At 46.3% G+C, this 18,454-nt stretch overlaps 1 protein-coding gene across 1 annotated transcript in view; it reads left to right on the top strand.

Moving 5' to 3' along the window:
* The window catches only part of LOC121440432 (mastermind-like domain-containing protein 1), a 137,841-nt gene extending 119,645 nt beyond the window's left edge, over positions 1 to 18,196 (top strand). The window contains exons 6-8 of the mRNA XM_041641189.1: positions 11,953 to 12,196; positions 16,185 to 16,445; positions 16,509 to 18,196. Of these exons, the coding sequence (XP_041497123.1) occupies positions 11,953 to 12,196; positions 16,185 to 16,445; positions 16,509 to 17,050 (1,047 nt within the window). The 3' untranslated portion in view covers positions 17,051 to 18,196. The remainder of the gene's footprint in view (positions 1 to 11,952; positions 12,197 to 16,184; positions 16,446 to 16,508) is intronic.
* Positions 18,197 to 18,454: the final 258 nt, after the last annotated feature.

The following is an 18,454-nucleotide window of genomic DNA, read 5'->3' as shown; positions in this document are numbered from 1 at the left end:
TGTAAACTTTCATTAATCATTTAAGGAACACAGATTTTAACTGGCCCCTGGAGAACCTCTCTTATCTCAGCCGAATTAGTGGGGTGCCTTGCAGCCCCCGCCTGAGATTTGCCATGAGCCCAGCATTTTGACTGTCAGTTTCTCCCTTTAGAAGAATGAAGATAGATCCATATTTTTCTCTATGCACAAAACTGAAATCCAAACAAATTAAAGACCTTAACATAAAACCAACAATATTGAACCTTTTATAGAAGGAAAAAGTTTAAAATTTATTTTAGCAAAGGATATAATCAACAGAACGTAATATCAACCTGTAGAATGGGGAGGTATCATGAGACATATAAGGAACTTAGGAACTTAATCCTCATAAAAACAAATATTTTAGTACAATTACGTCACAGACCAAAACTGTAAATTCTCAACAAATGAACTTGAAGTGACTGAAAGATATTTAAAATTTGTTTAAATATAACATCCTTAATCATCAGGGAAATGCAAATTAAACAATTTTGAGATTTTATCTTATTCTTGTAAAACTGACCAAGATTAAAAATATCATTTGACAATTTATGCTTACAGCTACTTTGAACATTAGCATGGTGGACTTTCAAAATTAGATAACATATTACCTTAAAAACTTAGCGACATCCTTTATATTATCATTGACAGAATCTGAAAACAACTCAAAATGCACCTTTTTTATATTAATAATAAATGAGAATCTTCGCCATGTTTTTTTTTTTAAATAGCCATAAACATTATAAAGAGTCAAAAGGACCATTTTAACTCAACCTCATCATTTAGTAACACCCCCTTTGCCATTGTAGTGGGGTGAGGGGCTTTAGCAGATCTTTGTCTTGTGGGGCAACTCAGGGCCCCCACCTTATCACAAGCATTGTGAGCAGACAAGTGTTAAATTCAGATCTAAACATGGGCTGGCTTAGAAGCTCAGCTGGGCTGTTCATATGGCCCCGGCCCTGTGCCAGGCCTTCTACAGCAATAGTTCTTGAAGACAGTGTAGTCCTGCATCCATCTAAACAGAACTGGGAATTTACTTTTCTTCTAGACACACTGCATAGTAGTTTTTTTTTTTATAAGCATATTATTTTAAAGTGACTTAATTTAATTTTCCCAATTTTTAAACCAGAGGCTTTTACCTGGATGCAGCACATGATGACTGGTATAGAGCATCCCCAGAAGACAGATGTTATTAGGGCTGGCAGGCCCTTTTAATGTCAGCTTATTCCATTAGCTACTACTCCTGAATCCACACTTATCATTTATCAACAGCCACAGGGAAATTTACTTGCAATCTCTTGCCCTACTGCCAAAATGGAAAGGTCCAGGTTCTTTAGGGGACCTTTGCTTTTTAATAGGGTATCCGACCCCAGAGAAATAGCCTACTGCAGGTTCCCAGGCTTAGTTCTGTGACCCTGGCGCTAGCACCAGCTATTTCCCCTGCGCAAGGGCCACAGATCTTTAGTACAAGGTTTTACATGGCATTTGCAGATGGGGGCTGCCATTCAGTCTCTAGCACCTTATTTTCTAAGGAAAACAAGCCTTCTCCACAGGGAACCCCACTGGGGATCCTCCCAGGACCTGGCTTCAGCCTCAGCTCTGTCCACAGTGAGCTCCTAGTTGTATAGCACAAGCTTCCCATATCCCATCTCTATACTCACAGCAATCTAGCAGCTTTTCTCTGAATGGGATTCCAGAGGCCCCAGGAGGCATTCCCTCCAGGGAACTTGTGAGGTCAGGATTGGTCCACTCAGTTCCTCTTAGCCCTCACACTGCCAGTAGCAGCTGGGAAGGCCTTTGCATTGGCTGTAGGGGGAGGGAACACCTTGGACTGTCTAAGGCAGCCCTCCTCCCCCAGTCCTCCCGTGCGGTGCTGGTGGACTTCAGGTCAGCAAGGGAGGACGTCATTTTCAGCACAGGGATTTCAGGGCTGCCCCCTTCTCTGACTCGGGCCAGGGTTGCTGCCATGCCCCGCCCTGCGTCCTGCTGAGAGGTTTGCTCAGAGCTGGAGCCAGTTGCCCCGCCTAGGCCTGGCTCCAGGCCGTGCCTCAGGAGATCACAGTCCTGTTCCCTCCCCCCTCGCGACAGCAAGCAGGGCAGTTCAGCAGCAGAGCCTAGAGAAGTAAAGGAAGGGCAGACTGTCTGCATTTCTTTTGGATTTTCATAGAGTTAGGGTCAAAGAGATGGTTATTTACTGCCCCATGGTACCAGATTTAGACTCGAGTACAAACAGATATACAAAACAAAGAACATATTAAGCACAAAAATACACAGACAATACAGATGCGCTGGCGCGGTTTCGGCATAATGCCGAAAGCAAAATTTCAGATGGAGACTCTGAGGATCCGGATTCCTCGTCTCCCAGAAGAATCACGTACCCTTCGGACTGTGGGGGCGCCCCAAACAATCCTATTCGGTAAGGATTCACAGAGTTACCGATGGGCCAGGCACCACATCCAGCCCCAGATGCCCCTGAGACGTCTCCCAGGGCTGCGGTCGGGAGTGCGAGCCCGTCGGCTCCTCCGCGTCCGCCCGATACAGACCTAGTCAGCCAACTAGTACAGAGTCAGTCGCAAGCGCAAACACAGAACATCGAAACACGGATACACTGAAACACTGATATTCAGGGGAAACAATCGCTGGCCAGCTTACCTCCCGGTGGTGGGTCGGTGATCCCTGGACAGGAGTCTCCAGATCTCGGTGGGACCTCCAAATGAAAGACCCCCGTGGTAGGCAGTCTTTCAGACTGGGGAGACCCTCCCAAGGAACAGCGAGACCACTCTCCGGATGCAAACAGCAAGAGGCTTTTATTGAGTACACAGGTACCTGGGGCGGCTTAGTCTTTCGGGAGACAAGCGCGCCTGCAGACTGGGGGAAGGTCTTTTTATAGGAAAGAGGGCAGCAGAAGCAGATTACAGAAGCAAATGCATTGTTAGTGGTCAGTTGGAATGGGGCAAGGGGCACAGGGGGTTTTTCCTTTTCCCAGCACAGATGTATGGGAACAGACATCCTGTTAATTGATGTCCTGTCCGAATCTATGGATATAAATATCCTGTTTTGCAGCCAGGGACCCTGACCTTACTCTGCACTTACAGTCGTTCGTCAAAAGCTTTGTGAAATGACGTTACAGCAGCCAAGCTGGGATCTTTCATAGGGGGAGTTGTCTCTTCTGTGAATTACTGATATTCTAAGTTGGGCACATGTGCTGACTATAGGCATCCTGTTTCCCTAAGCAAACGGGATGTTCTCATGAGAGCCGGCTAGCTGCAGGTCCTGAGAGGGTCCTGAGGGTCTTAAGCGAACAGGATGTTCTCATGGGAGCAGGCCAGCTGCGGGTTCTGGGAGGGGGGGGTGTCCAGAGGGTCTTTCAGTAGAAGGAGAGAACCGACTCCCACAGGTTGTCCTGTGATCTTAACACATGTGCTGTGGTTATGAGCACACCTACACAATACACATACATACCTACATACATACATACCTACATACATACATATATACCTACAGAAATACTTTGGAAAAGTAATGAAAATAGAGCTGTAAAAGAAAAGGAAAGTATCAAGAAAAATAAATCTGCCCCAGCAACTTTCTTTCTGGGGTTAGGGGAGACCCAAATACCTCTCCTGTAGTGGTTGGCCTATCACTATATAGTAGTATTTTGCCTAGATCTGGGAATACTTGTTGTAATAAGAGCAGCAGGGCTGCGTCCCCAGCACCCCGGCCGCCTGCTAGCTTATGCTCCGAAATAATTACACGGACACTGTATTCTTTTAAACACTGTTTGGCCCATTATATCTAGCCTCTTCTCGGCTAACTCTCGCACTTGGACTAGCCCATTTCTAATAATGTGTGTAGCACCCCAAGGTGCGCTTACCAGGAAGATTCTAGCCTACGTCCATCCTGGGTCAGAGCTGCCCGGGAGAGAGGAGTCTGGTGTCTGTCTGAGGCTTCTGCCCCAGAGAGGAGAGCTTTCGAGTCTGAGCTCACTTCCTCTTCCTCCCAGCATTCTGTTCCGCCTACTCCACCCACCTAAGGGATGGCCTATCAAAATGGGCCAAGGCAGTTTGTTTATTACCAGTGACCTTCCTCCATCAAATACTTGTGAATGGACCAGCCTCAGGCTTCTAATTCGTCATACCTGTGGCTCTTCATGCCTCATGTTGTGTCATAGCCCAAACCGCAACCTGCTAAGATCATTATAACTCTAGGGTCAAACTAAAGGCCACAGTTTTCTGCTCCACCTGTTATTAAGGCAGATGCAGATCCTCAGACTGGCTACAACTCACTCCAGGCAATGCTAGCTGGAATAGATATCTGGCCATGCATCTTCACCTAGCCCTCGAGCTATCCCAAAGGCTCTGTTCATAGGCCTTTAATGTCTGCCCACTGTTAAGTTTCATCAGCCTAGCATAAAACTTGATAACCAAGTTTTCTGCTTTATGCCTTGATCTACCAATTATGAATGCAATCTTGGGCCTTGCTCTGCTGCCTGAGGATGAGATGATATTGTAAAAGTAGTTCCCGTTGTTCACATAGGTTAATGGCAAAACTGGGTTACATCTGAGGCTCACAGCAAGAACCTATGTTGTCTTATCCCGTATGTGGTGGTCAGTTCATATCTCATCTGGTGTTGATTGAGTCCACATTACAGATCTGCTACTGTGCTCCATATCTGTGCCTTGTGCCATGGGTTCTAAAGTCTAAGAAGACTGACTTGGAGATAGATGTGCTAGCCAAGGTTTGGGGATGAGTTGTAGCTATTCCTCACTGTTTTTCAATGCCTACTCCATTGGCTGCCACCACAGGATTAACTTAGTTGTAGTAGTTCTCAGATCAATAAATGGTACTTCGCTCTAAGCATGCAGGAGTGTACTCCAGCTTCTCTGGGGGAACTTAAGGAGACAAGAAGCACCGTGGAATCCAGAGGCTGAATGGCAGAGATGGGAGGTGATGGGGAGGAGAATGGAACACAGAGGCTATAGGGCCATTGGAAAGAACCCAAGCCTGGGCATAAGGGTGGAGGTGCAGTGGCTCTCCTAACCCAGGCCTCCATGATGAATCCCCAAGTGTCATGTGTCTCAGCATCTAACTCCCAGGAAGAAACAGATGGACATTGGAATAGCTCAGTGCTGGAGACTTCCTACTCCTCTCACTTGTGGCCTCTGCTTACTCTGGGTCCTGCTTCCACTAAGCTATTTAGCCTAGATCCACCTTTCACCTTTTCTGCTTCCCTTCCTGGCTTTCAGACAAGGGAAAGTGCCCATTGTTGGGACAAATGAGTCTCAACAATGTGCTATGGTTGTGATCTAGAGTGAGGAGCTCTGAATTCTAGTCTTCTGTGGTGTGGGGAAGGGACTTTTCCTGCTGGGAGCCTCGGTCCCCACTGTGTCTGTTAGCTTTCTACTGCAATAACAGACACCTAAGATAACGAAACAAGAAAGAGACAATTGTCTGAGCGCACTGCTGTGGAGATTGTGGAGATTCGAGTGATGACTATCTGACCCCATTGCTTTAGGCCGAAGAGCGGGCCAGCATGACAGGAGAGAGGAGAAGGGCCTTTGCACTTGCACCTCAGAGCCAGCTGTAAAAATAAGAGAGAAGAAACAAACATTCCAAAATTTCCTAAAGTCTCCCATCACATCCATCTCTGAAAGATCTACCACCTCCCAACAGTATCCAAGATAAGGCCCTGAGCCTTTAACGAAAAGAAATGGGGTTAGTAGTGAGATCAGTCTCTTGGGGTATTCCAGATCCAAACTGTAGCACCCACTTACTAAGTTGAGAGCTGGAAGGAGCCAGTGTTGCTCGGAAGGGGGGCATTCAAGAATTCTAAAGACAAGGTCTTCAAAGGAGGGAAGGGAGGGAGGGAGGAAGGAATCAAGCAAGCAAGGAAGGAAAGAAGCAAGCAAGGAAGGAAGGATGAATTTCAGGCAGCCATGTCATAGGAGTCTCAGCAAACCAGCTGCCTGGGTGTCCACAGATATATTACATGGGGAGAAGACAAGCTCCACATACTAAGCACCAGTTCATTGGCATTCAGATCGGAAGTGAGAGAGCCAGCACTGGACACATTCCCAATCTCTTGCTGATAATGTGCACTTCAGGCCCACAGCTTTAAACTTCATGCACTGCCCCAAAGCTTCCGCACCTGGAGTAGCACCAGAAAGACAAATGATTCGTACAGAATACTAAAGTGCCTTTTGAAACTCTAAACTTGAGTTACTCCTTTGACATAGTACTTGTTTTTACTACTGCCAGGATTCTCAAGGAAATCCCTTGTAGAATGTGTGCGGTAGATATGAAAGAGAGTATAAAACATCGACCACCAACCAAGGGAAGAAAGAAAACATTGAAAATAGCCTAGAATCTTCCTGGGTTCCTATTCGCTGAGAGACCACACTTAGTGCTGACTTCCCAGAGGCAGCTGTGGAAGTAACTCTAAACTCTGGGGAGCTAGGAGAGCCCTGTAGACATTCACAGAGCCAGTCTCTGCCAAACTTATACACGTGGCTTTTACACAGGCTTTCTGTTCATCCTTACTCATTTTGACATGAGGACCTTGTGGCGTTTTTTAATGTCTAATTGCTTTCTGATTGCAAGAGTAATCTGTTCTTTTGGAATTGAACTTGAAAAATCCAGAAAAGTATCTTTAAAAAACCCACAAACCTCAAGGGATAATAAAATATGTAAATATGAATATATAATAACCCAAGGATAACTCCTGCTAGCATACTGGAGTACAGCATTTTATTTTTTCTATGCAGACATCTATTTCTCATTAGCATATTGCTATCAGCCTGCATATATAACTTTTCCTCTTATATTCTGAAACATAGCATAACTGTGGAAAGGTGTGGAAGATCTCTATGCACTGAATAGCAGGCAGGGAAAAGTAGAAAACAACCACAGATTGGGTAGAGAAACAAACTCCTGGCCCTAGTTTGTCCCTCATGATCACAGTCCACCTACCATGTAGGGACCCTCATTACCCAGATGAGAATCCTTCTCATTCTTTTCTAAATCAAACATATGCCACACTACGCTCTGCTAAAAGAAGTCACAGCCACTACTAGTTGAAGGCCTCCAGAGGAAAGAAAGCTGAGCTTTCCCAGTGCCCTTTTGTCCCCAGCTGCCCTTTAGTGGAAAGTAAGCGCTAAAGCAAAGTGAACCTAAAGAGAGATAAGAGTTCCTGCCTCCGTACTGGGATATGGGGCAGAACTGTGGACAAGATATTAGGCTTGCAGAAGAGATGGGGCCAGCAAAGGATCAAGTCCTATCTCTACCAGGGTTGGGAGAGGCACATATATACCCATAGATGCAGAGACCTGCTTATTTCTTCAACACCTCTTAGCCAACAATTTCGGTTGGCCACCACCCCATTCCTCTCACCTCCCAGTACCAGACTATCTGAGGCTCCTGTTCTGGAACATGGTGGAGATTTCGCCACATAGAGCAAGTGGCTTTATCATGTTCCCCTCTGCTGATTTGTGATTCACCTTCTTTGAGGCTGAGTAGTCAGCCTGCTCTACTCTGTCTGGGTGGTTTGGGTGTAACGGGTTTGTTGGGGGTGCTGCTGCTGCTACTGTTGTTTTCAAATGTGGCCTGGCTATGCTTCCCAAATTGCCCTGGGGCACTGAGTCTAAGCAGGCCTCTCCCCTCTCTTTCTCTTCTATAGTAGCTATAGTGGTACCTGTCAGCTCTGCATTTTAGCTTCACAAATTATGGTGCTATTATCTCCTCTCCTAGCCTCCCTTTCCTGGTGGGAATTTGTTTTTAAAAGCAAAATAAAACACAGAGGCTTGCTGTAGTTTCGTGGATCTTTTGGAGGAAATGAATTTAGATGCATGCATTAGATCTGCTGTTTAAATCCGGAAGTCCCCAAAGGAAATCCTGCCACTCCCTTCCTAAGCTGTCTGAACTTGCCTGTCAATTGGATGGCTCCTTCTGAACCCCAGGGCCTAGGAGCAGTGCTTACTCTGTCCAGGAGGGGACAGAGGGATGTGAAGTTGGGAGGAGATTACTTCATCTTGGCACACAATGATTAGAAGCCTAGGGTTTTGTTGGTTTTTGTTGTGTTTTTTTTTTTAAGTCAGTCTGGCTCAGCCTCCAGCTTGGCTACCTGCTCACCACAGGTTTTTGAGCTAGTTGCAATCAGGAGAGAAAGAGATGGTGTTCAATTTTGACTCTGGAAGACTTCTGTGTAGCTAAGGTGCATGTTTTTTTTTTGCCTTTTATTTAATGGGGAACAGAAACTGCACCACATAGCATAAAACTGTGATACAAAGAAAAAAGATTTGGGGGGACATTGTAACTCCCAGAGATTTCTAGTCATAAGAGCAATCTATTGTTTTATGTGAGATCTACTTATAGCATCCCTTCCTTTGCTCACTTTGTGCTTCAGCTGGGACTTGTGGCGATCTTCAAAGTGCCTTCTCCTATCTTGCTGCACCTGAATGAGTAGTTCCAGGGCATTATGATTGCGCTACTGAAATAGGGCTGCCCACACCATTGAGCCATCTGCTGTGGTTGGTTCCATGTGCCATCTGCAGGCTTTTCTGCCTGATGGACTACTAAGGCACTGCAAGCATATGCTGATGTTTATGGAAGTTCATTTCTTTATGTTTTTCCTTGTTATTGTCTGAGAATTTCATACATACAATATAATTTGATCACATCTACTCCCATGTCCTGCCCTCTAATTCCTCCCTTGCCCACCCCAACCCTGTTCACTTTCAATATCACGTACTCTTTTTTTAAACCCACAAAATCCACTTGGTGTTGGCTGCATGTGCATTGTAATACTTATGGTGAGCTCGTGTGTATGACTGCCCTGTTGTCTGGAAAACTCTCTATCACTGTAATCATCCACTACCTTTGCTCTTATAATCTTCCACTCAGCTTTGGGGGAAGAAGTGTGACATAGGTGTCCCCATTTAAGTCTAAGCACTCACAGTCTCTTATTCTCTCCATGTTAACCACTTGTTGGTCTCCATGTTAATCACCATCTATTGCAAAAAGCAGCTTCTCTGATGAGGGTTAAGAAATGCCCTCATCTATGGAATAAAAATAACTCATTTAATACTATGCTCCTCTAGCACACTAATAGTGGTAGATTCTTCCCCAGCATCTACGAACTAGCCAGCCATGGACTTTGGACCAATTATTAGCACTACCAGGATAGTTTCACCTTGTAGAGAAGGCCTTAAACCCCATCAGAAAGTCGTTGTTCCACACCATAACATCGGTGCAACTATTATACCAGTTAGTATACCTTGCCAGGCCACTTGCTATTGGAGCTCATGGTGTTCACAGCCGAGTGAGGTTAATGATTCCTTTCTCCTCTAGTAGCATGCACAGCACCACCCAGTTTAGGAACACTAGTCCACAGGGCTGAAGCTTCCACACCAGCAGCAGCTTGATTTTCCCAGGTTCTGTAACTCAGGTGTATGGCATCTTCAACAACGGGGGCTTAGTAGCAAATTCTGAAGATTAATCAAGAGTAATGGGGATTGTCTGTAATAGCTGGAATTCCATAGGAGCCCAATGGCCTACAACTCAAAAAGAAGTAATCCATGCCTGGCCCTGGGCTTTTTATTTGATAACCTATAGTATCTATAGGAGTCATCCACACACACACACACATTATAGGGTAACTCCATTTAAATTCCCTTTATACTTGTATAGGTGTAATCTACAATAATAGGCATCCATATGGTTTATTCAAACATCTTTCATCTTAGTTACCCCTCCTCACACTCCCTCCTCTACCTTGCTCTCCCATATCCTACCTCAGGCAAACATTCCTGATCTATTGTTCCTTGTTTCTACTTTGTACCAAATGTGTTCTTCCCTTCAAAGCCTCCCCTGTAACCCCAGTGTCCTAATTTCTACGGGTAAGTGGAAGTCCAGTCCTTGAGAAATTTCATCACAAAGCCTTTTCAAGATGTGAAGTTACAGAGGCTTCCTGAGAAACTTAAAAAAAAAAAACAACTTTTATTCTCTATGAATAAAGCTAATTTCTGACTTTTACAATCTCATTGTGGAGTGGGAGAAGTCTTCAGAACCTGAGAAATGTGTGTACCAGGACTATTCCAGCTCCAGTGTTTAAAGGCGGGTTTGCACCCTCCCACCTACGTTCCCAGCATTATGGAGGTGGAGGCAGGAAGATCAGAAATCCAAGGTCATCCTCGGGTATATTAGTGGGTTCGGTGAGTTTGAGGACAGTCTGGGACCCATGAGAACTGTTTCTAGAAAGCTGCTATAGAATAGTGTTCAGAGTTACCAAGAGCTAAGCATGTAGGGCTGAAGAATTGCGAATTCTAGAAAATCACAGTTTTCCTGTCTCACCCTGATGACCTCTCTCCAAGGACAAATGGGAGCTTGATGAGTCACCCAAGTAGAGTGGCACTGAGCTTGCTAACTGGGACAAATGTTATCAGAATAGCAAAGAAATGGTTGAACTTGGGAAGGGGGTTGTTGGCCTGTTTATTTTAGATAGACATGTGTTACTTCTAAAATATTCCGTGTAATCATTTTCTTATTGCCATATTTAAATATATATAATTCATTCCTAAATGACTGGAACCTCCCTGGAACACCTCGTCTATACTTTGACTATAACACTTTTCCATTCCAAGGCTTATTTTCCATATCACAATGTAGTAATTCAGTACATGCTACTTGTGGACTTGGGAATGAAGCAAACTCATGTCCACCTTTTGCTTTAGTACTCAAAATCTGTGTGACTTTGGGCAACTTAAACTCTCTGGGTCTCCATATCCGCATCTAAAAAGTAAAGACTGTAACAGCCCCTACCTCCTAGGCAGCCATTTGTCAGGACAGAGTAAGACAATGTTTAAAGCCCTAGATTGAGTTAGTTCAGGGAGCACGGAAATGATCAATAAATTTACTGGTGTAGTGTTTATTGTTATTTCAAATAATATATGCATAGGTGACCACTAAGTAATTCTTGTTGTGAGTCGAATGTTTGTCTTGGACTCAGGGAGTGACCAGTCCCCTTTCCCCTGGGCTGCTGGGTGGACACCATAGACCACTTAGAGCCGAATGAAAAACAAGAGATGCCACCTGATACAGGACAAAAAGAACATCTCCCCATCATACAGGCTTCCTCTATCCTTTGAGGCATGACTGCTGCTAGGCACTTGTGTGTTTGTCAGAGTGTCAAAGCTTTGCTGGCCACTTATTTGAGTTTTGTCTTTGCTAATGTGTGCATCAGGATAAGTTATTTTAATTTCTTATCTGAAGGAACTGGGTCACGCATTTCACACACTCAGAACTGGTGAAATCTGTATCTTGTAAAACCAGATGGCAAGGGAGCTCATGTCCCCAAAACCTTATGGCCTACCTGGTCAGGGTCTGGTGCAGTGGGGGCTGCAGCTCAGGGCACAGCTGATGGGAGGGATATACTTGACTGGTTTTGTACTCCCCTTTGCATGTCTACACACTAGCACCTGCAGACCATGGTTGAGTTGTATGTTCTCTTGTGAGGGCAGGGTAGGGGCAGGAGGGATCCAAATATGACAAAGTCATTGTCAATGAGCCAACTAACTGACTTAGCTTTATTCCTGCTTCCAATGAGACAGTGATTGCTGAAGGAAGGACATGACTCATATGAAATCCTTTTATTAGCATTAAGTATTCCCCCAAACCAACCAAAACACATAAAAAAATCATTGGTGCTCTAGGAAGGAGAAGGTGTCACACAGCAAACACATTTTCAGTGGAAAGAGACTATACCTTCCAACTGATCCACAGCCAGCTAAGAGTACAAAGATATTTGGTTTTGTTTCCCCAGATCAGTTGATATGTATAACCACAATACTCAAAGAACTAAATTAGTTGGTCAGGTCAGTGACAAAATCAGTCAGAAGCCTTTTGTGGCCAAACAGCTGATGATTGTTCAATCGGTTGTTGTAGACTCATGTAGACAAAGCCTGCAAGCTTGGGGAAGCCAGGCCTCCCCAGGTCAGCCTGGGGCGACAGCCCCCATCCCGCCAGGCCCTGGGGAGTGAGTCCTTCCTGCCCGGCAGCTCCTTTGCTCATGAGCTGGCCCTAGTCACCTCCTCGTTCGGCACCTCAGAGGCAGCCCCCTGGGGCAGCTGGGATCCGAAGGCCTGGAGGCAGGTTCCTGCTCCACTGCTGCCCAGCTGCGATGCTGCAGGTAAGTCTCACACCCCCGCTGTGCCTAGCTTTCCTCATCTGTCAGCTGGGGCACATTCCCCTGCTCAGCCTGCCAGCCTGCCTCATGGGGATTTGGGAGGAACTCAGGAGGTGACAGTTCTGAAAAGTAGGCCCTTTGCAGCCCTTAGGGTTGTGTACTACTATGAGGGATTTCCAGTACCTTCTACATTTCTTCTTTAGAATTCTTTGGTAAAGTGAAGAACTCAAGCAAGCAGAGTTGTCCAAGCCCTTTGACCTTGACCTTACCTCTAGAAACAGTTGCAGATTGCTTAGGGAAGTCTCTCCCATTGGCATCCACCTTCTAGCACCCCATTTGTTTCTTTGCCTGCCTGCCTGCCTGCCCCTCTGTCCAGGCTGGGAGGGTGCACCTTCAAATCTCCCACCTAGTGCCTGCCTGTCTGCTACCTAGTGAGACTTTAGGAACTCCATCTCCTGAGAGTGACCTGCTGTGGGCTCCACATCCCATACCAGTCTTTGGCCTCCCTCAGGATTCCTGCTCCAGCAGTGGGCAGCTGGACCACCCTACTAAAGGGCAGGCAGTCTAGGGGACTTGTTTCAGTGTTCTATACCAAGCCTGCCAAAGCTATCTATTCTATGAATTTAGCTCAGCCTCTCTCTCAATTCTTAGTCTAGAAGGAATGACTCGGCATGCCTCCGAGTCCCATTAGTGCTCACAAGAGCAAGGTGATGAATACCAGCCTTGGCAGATTTTATTTGAACCATAGAGCGATTGTTCTGAGACCCGAAATATCAATGGCCACAGGATGTCTGCCCTATCTGTACAGAAACCTGCAGAAGATGGTCACTGAGCTGAGAGGACCTCCCGAGAGTCTGGCCTTTAATGGAAACTCTGCTTTAGCGCACACAGCTTTGTTCTCTTTATCCTGTGTGCCCTGGCCTGAAAGAACAAGCCGTGCTTTCCAGTCAAGGGCTATTGATTTCTCTCTCCCCCAGAGTCGCAGCACTCCTTAACTGCCTCCTCTTTGGCTGCAACCAGAGGAGTCCTGTCCAACCCCAAGCTCCCAGGGAAACCGAATTATCAAAACCCCAGGAGGCTCCGTCTCCTCTGAATATCGTGCTTTCACCCAGTCCTGCTCAGCTCTTTCTTGGTCCCAGATGCCTTGTGAGGAGATTGCTGCTAGCTTGACTGAAATTCCTACTCCTGGCGTCACTAATCCTGTGCCGAGACCAGTGCCTTGCCTGTGGAGTGAATGCACAGTGGGCTCTCCACTTGGAGAGACAGCTCTGCATTCCCTCTCAGTCCCTGGTCACTGCAGCCAGTGGGGCAGAGGGAACCAGAGGTTTCGGGGACTGCAGAGACAGAAGACACACAGGTCTCCTCTGCCTGAGGATCATCCCTAGCATGTAAAGCAAACACTGCAGTATCAGCCAGCCCTGAAGCCACCAAGACTAGGTGTCGGGGGTGCTTATACAGGCAAAGACAGTCCTAAGGTAGAAATGACCAGCTCAAAGTTGGTCATTCACTTTTGATGCCATGTATTTTGTGGTGTCCCCAGTGGTGGCTTTGGAACTCTTTAAGGGTAGGTCCAATACTGTAAGTGAAGTTTGTAGCCATATGCACAGGGACAAGGAAAGACCTCAGCAGGCCAGCACCACCACGGATCTTGCCTAATAAAGAAATGGTATGGCACATTTGGTTATAGTATGACCTGAGGGTTCTGCTCAGGCCTGTCCACTGGGTGTCCGTTCACCTGTGAAAATTCCTTTAGAAGACAAACTATCTTCAGTGATTGACTTGTGTTTTGATAATTCCCCTATCTAGTGTAAGTTCCCCAAGGGTAGAGACATTCAGTAATGCTCTCATGATAGGAACAGCTTGGCCCTGAGCACAGCAGCCATAAATATTTGTCAATTGACTGCTAAAGGAACTTCTTGAGTTACCCCATTGGCCTTATCTTCCCACGTAGTCCTCAGGCAGATAGGATTGAGGGACCTCAGAGTCCTGAGCATCTGGAACTTACTTTCAATTCTATGGGAAAAAAAGTGCTTTTCCTTGTGGGGTAATAAAGAAGCCATGCCAGAGCTCATTAACCTTTGGGACAAATAGTTGATGCTTTCTGTCGCCTAGTAGGCTGGCTTCCATGGGGTACACTCAGAGGGCAGGGACTGCTGAAGAGCACGTTCTAGGTGCCTTGTAGAAAAAAATGGACCCTTCTCTTTTTCCTTTCCCTTCCTTTCCCCTTCCTCCTCCCTTTTCCTCATCTCTTTCCCCCTTCTCATTCTTTCCCTCCCCCCTCATTTGTTACATTCTCCTTCCTTTCCTCCCACTCTCTCCGTCCCTCTCCTCCTGCTCCCTATCTTCCCGGTCCTCTTCCTCCACTCTTTGTCTCCTCCCTATCTCTTCATCCCTCCCTCGGTACTCTATTTCTCTAGAGGAGCACAGAGTAGGTAATTTTTGTTCAAATAAGGCCCCAAACCAGGGACCGTTTGTAAGAGGACTTATGTCCAATTTCTGCTGGCTTCTATGACCATACCCCCTCAGGTTGGAGAGTCCCTTTGTATAACTGTTGGGCTGCTAACACCTGATTTTCCCTCTTCGAGGACAGAGAGAAGACCAAGCCTATGGCACAGGAGGCCACAGGAGGCATTAAGATGCTGTTTCAAGCGGCTAAAGCACAGGCTTACTTCTGGCATAGCCTGTGCTGAGATCCGTGCTGTAAATAGGCAGCGAGAGCGTTGGGCAGCCCAGGCCTTTTGCCTCTCTACTGCTTGGCACCTAAGTCAAGACACCAGTGTCCCAGAATCCCCCAGATACAAGAGGCACTTTATAGTTTCTTGGGTATCAACATGAAGCTTCCAGAAAGGCAGGGCCTGTTGGTGAATGTGGCTAAGTGGAGCTGGGAAAGACTTACAGAGGAAAAGCTGGGGTCTTAGTTACCAAGACTTTCTGCTGGCCCCAGCCCTAGGCTTCCTAGCTTAGCCTGTTTTGGGCTCTCACAAAGCTTGCTTGTCAGTGTCCCATACAAGATTTGTGTGACAATTGCTGCTCTAGAAACTTGACTCATTTAATGACCCCTCCATCTGTGCTTTAAAAAAGCCACCAGACCTGGGCTATCCTTCACAAGAGGGGCTATAAGAGTGTACCTATTCAGGGGATCCTGACCCAAGCCTGAGGAGATGGGAAATGGGAAGCCGGTGTTGACTTGCTGTTTCTTCAGAGCTGATGAGCAAACACCTATGTGGCTAGAGGGTGGTAATAGTCTTGGAATCAGATTGTCCTGGAGGAGCTCAGTTTTGGGTGGCATCATATGCTGGTTGGATGGGGGTCTCACATGGGTCTGAATACACTTGGAGATGACTTGTTCTTGTACTGCTGCATGGAAAAAGGCATAGGGATTTTAGTTTCAAAGGTGTCCTGAACATGGGCTGTAGTCACTGGGCATGAGCTACAGGCACAATGGAGTCTTTGCCCCCACCCTTGACTCTCTCCTTCTCCCAGTCCCTCCCAACTTCCCTCATTCCCATTCCTTTGCCAGTAGCCTCAAGTTAAGATCTTCTGAGAACAGCCCATTCTCAGAGCACTGTATGTCAGTGCTTCCCAGCCTTCTTAGTGCTGTGACCCTTTAATCCAGTTCCTCATGTGTGCTGACCCCCAACCATGAAATTATTTCCATTTTTACTTCATAACTGTAATGTTGCTACTGTTGTGAATTATAATGTAAATATCTGATATGCAGGATATCTAATATTCAATCTTTTGACCCACAAAGGGGTCATGACACACGGGTTGAGAACCACTGCTCTCCAAGGAATGGAAAACGTGCGTCTTCATGTATATTGGAGGCTCTGTGAAGGCAGGGTATTTACATTTGCTCTAATATCCTGGCACTATCCATCCCTCAACAGATGGTTCCTATTTGTCAGGTGGATAAAGTCCTGTCTTATGTTGTCTAAGAGGCTGAGCTTTCTTCTCAGGCCCCTCCCCCACCTCTCCCTTCCTTCCTCAGGCTTGGGTCAGGATCCCCTGAATAGTCTTGGCTCTGTGTGTCCCAAAGCCAAGGCCATGCCCCCAGAAGTGCCCCTGCCCAAGTTCTGTGTCAACCACCTGGGTAGCCAATCCTTTACTTCCCACCAACTCAGCTTCCCTAGTGTGCCAATGATGTCTCTAGTGTTTAGTAATGCAGTCTGGGCAGTGGCAGCTGCAGCTGTAGCCACACCAGTTTCAAAGAAATCACCCCTGAGCCAAGTAGATATTTGCATGCTGCAGTGTTGTGATAGTAGTACCATCCTCTTTGCCAAGGCACCCATAAGTGTACCCCCAACAGCTCTAGCATTTCCATCTCAGCGGGCTGTGGTCCAGGCCAATCAGATAGCCCCAGGAGTCAGGCCTGGCCAGAAGGTGCCTGCGGCTCTGGTTGGCCCCAGATTCAGCTTATTGGGCAATCAGAGCTTTGTGCAGAGCCCAGCACAGGGGCCAGTGCCTGTACTGAGCACCACGCCCCTCCAGCAGAGCATGGCCAGCTGCTCTCCCTTGAGTCCCGTTCAGGGACTAGAGCCGCCAAGCTATGTAGCTGCTATTGCTGCCACCAGCCAGTCCCCAGGTACCTTGATGAGAGCTAGCACATCCCCTGAGCCACAGGACAATGTCTTGCCTCAGGCCCAGTCCCCAACCAATGGACTGATCTCACCATCATCTGCAGGCAGTGAGGTGAATTTCGTGGAAGAACTTTTAGAAGGCTCCAGTGTGGCCCCAGATGAAGACTGGGTGTGCAACTTGAGGCTGATAGATGACATTCTGCAACAGCGTGCTGCTGCCCCAAATGCCACAGCACAGAATGCTGAACAAGTCACCCAGGGTGCCGAGGAGCTGTAAATCAAAGCAGGGTGCCCCAGAAAGCCCCATGCTCTCACTCAGAGTTGTTGCCTGAATCTGCAGCCAATGTGAAACTGGCCCTAGACACCCACAGTAGGCTCCCAGTTCCACTCTGAATCCTGTCAACCCTGCCCATCCCCCTGTCAACCTGATGAAGAAAAAGCAGGTGATTTTTCAAGCTACTTGTACATATTTGAAAATTTTGTAAATGGTTTTCCTAATCATAAATGACAGAAGTATTTATACTTGGTTTTGTGGCTTTGTAAATAAAGTGGCGGCTTTGGTTGCAATAGAATTGTGTTTATTATACATTGTTCCAAACATGCAGACTGTGTTGTTCGCTCCAGTGATACCTTGTTAAACCAGGTGGCTGAGTCACTGAGGTTTTCATGCCACAAGAGATGTGGATGTGACCAAGAAGTGTTGTTGTGCAAACTGACAAATGCCAAATAGAAGCCACTTGGTCATTAATTTCCACTCCATTACAAACTGTGCTACCCCGTGTGACTATCCTATCTCTCGCAAGCCTTTAAGTCTCAGCTAGTTCTTTCCTAATGAGCATTTACAGCAAAAGTCGTGGTATGAGTAAGTGGCCCACAGAGACACTCATGGAAGGCCAAGAGCATCCTTTAGGGTTGGTTGGGAGAGGTGCAAAAATAGCCTTTGAGCTGAGTTTGTGACCTGGCCACCTCAAGGAACTAGAGCGTTCCCTTCCCTTTGTCACCTGTGGTGACCTTCAGACGCAGAGAAAGCCCCAGCTTTAGAAAGCTTTAGTGTGACATCACAGAGTGATGCTTTAAAATCTGCTTTAAACCATTTGACATTCATTTCTATAGAAACCTCTGTAGTTTTGGGGGGAAAGTCTGTAAACATTAATAGTTGATTTGGGGTTTGTCGTTAATGGTTTCTATTTGCAATTCTCGTCATGTATATTTAAGCGTCAGTTAGAGAAACTCTACAGCCACTGTCCTGTAAACTTTTCGCAGTGTTCAGATCTTGTGTAATCACATTTTAATTGCCACCTTGTATTTTGATTCTACAATTGAAATCTGGCATCTGTTTCAGGCCAGTGCATTTTTGTTGTTGTTGTTGTTGTTGTTGTGATTTTGTTGTTCCCCCTTTGTTCTGTAATAAACAGCCAGGAGAAAAGCATCTCTGTGTTCTCATTTCCTTCAGGGAGTCTCTAATCCCCACAAACCCTAGTCATCTATGACTTTGGTGCCCTCAGAAGCTGCTTCTATCCTATGAATCACAAAAATGTTGCAACAGAGTCAGCGTGCATGTATGTATGTGTGTGTGTGTGTGTGCGTGTGCGTGTGCATGTGTAGACATGTGCACATGTACACGCATGTGCTGTGGAATGTTTTATAATTAGGGCCCAGAAGCAACTCAGTTTGACCTCAA

Source organism: Microtus oregoni, unplaced genomic scaffold (assembly GCF_018167655.1).
Source record: "Microtus oregoni isolate MIOR12 unplaced genomic scaffold, Mior012 000067F_ref0000223, whole genome shotgun sequence".
Lineage (NCBI taxonomy): Eukaryota > Metazoa > Chordata > Mammalia > Rodentia > Cricetidae > Microtus > Microtus oregoni.
Note: the sequence above shows the minus strand (reverse complement) of the source record. Positions and strands in the feature narration are given on the sequence as shown.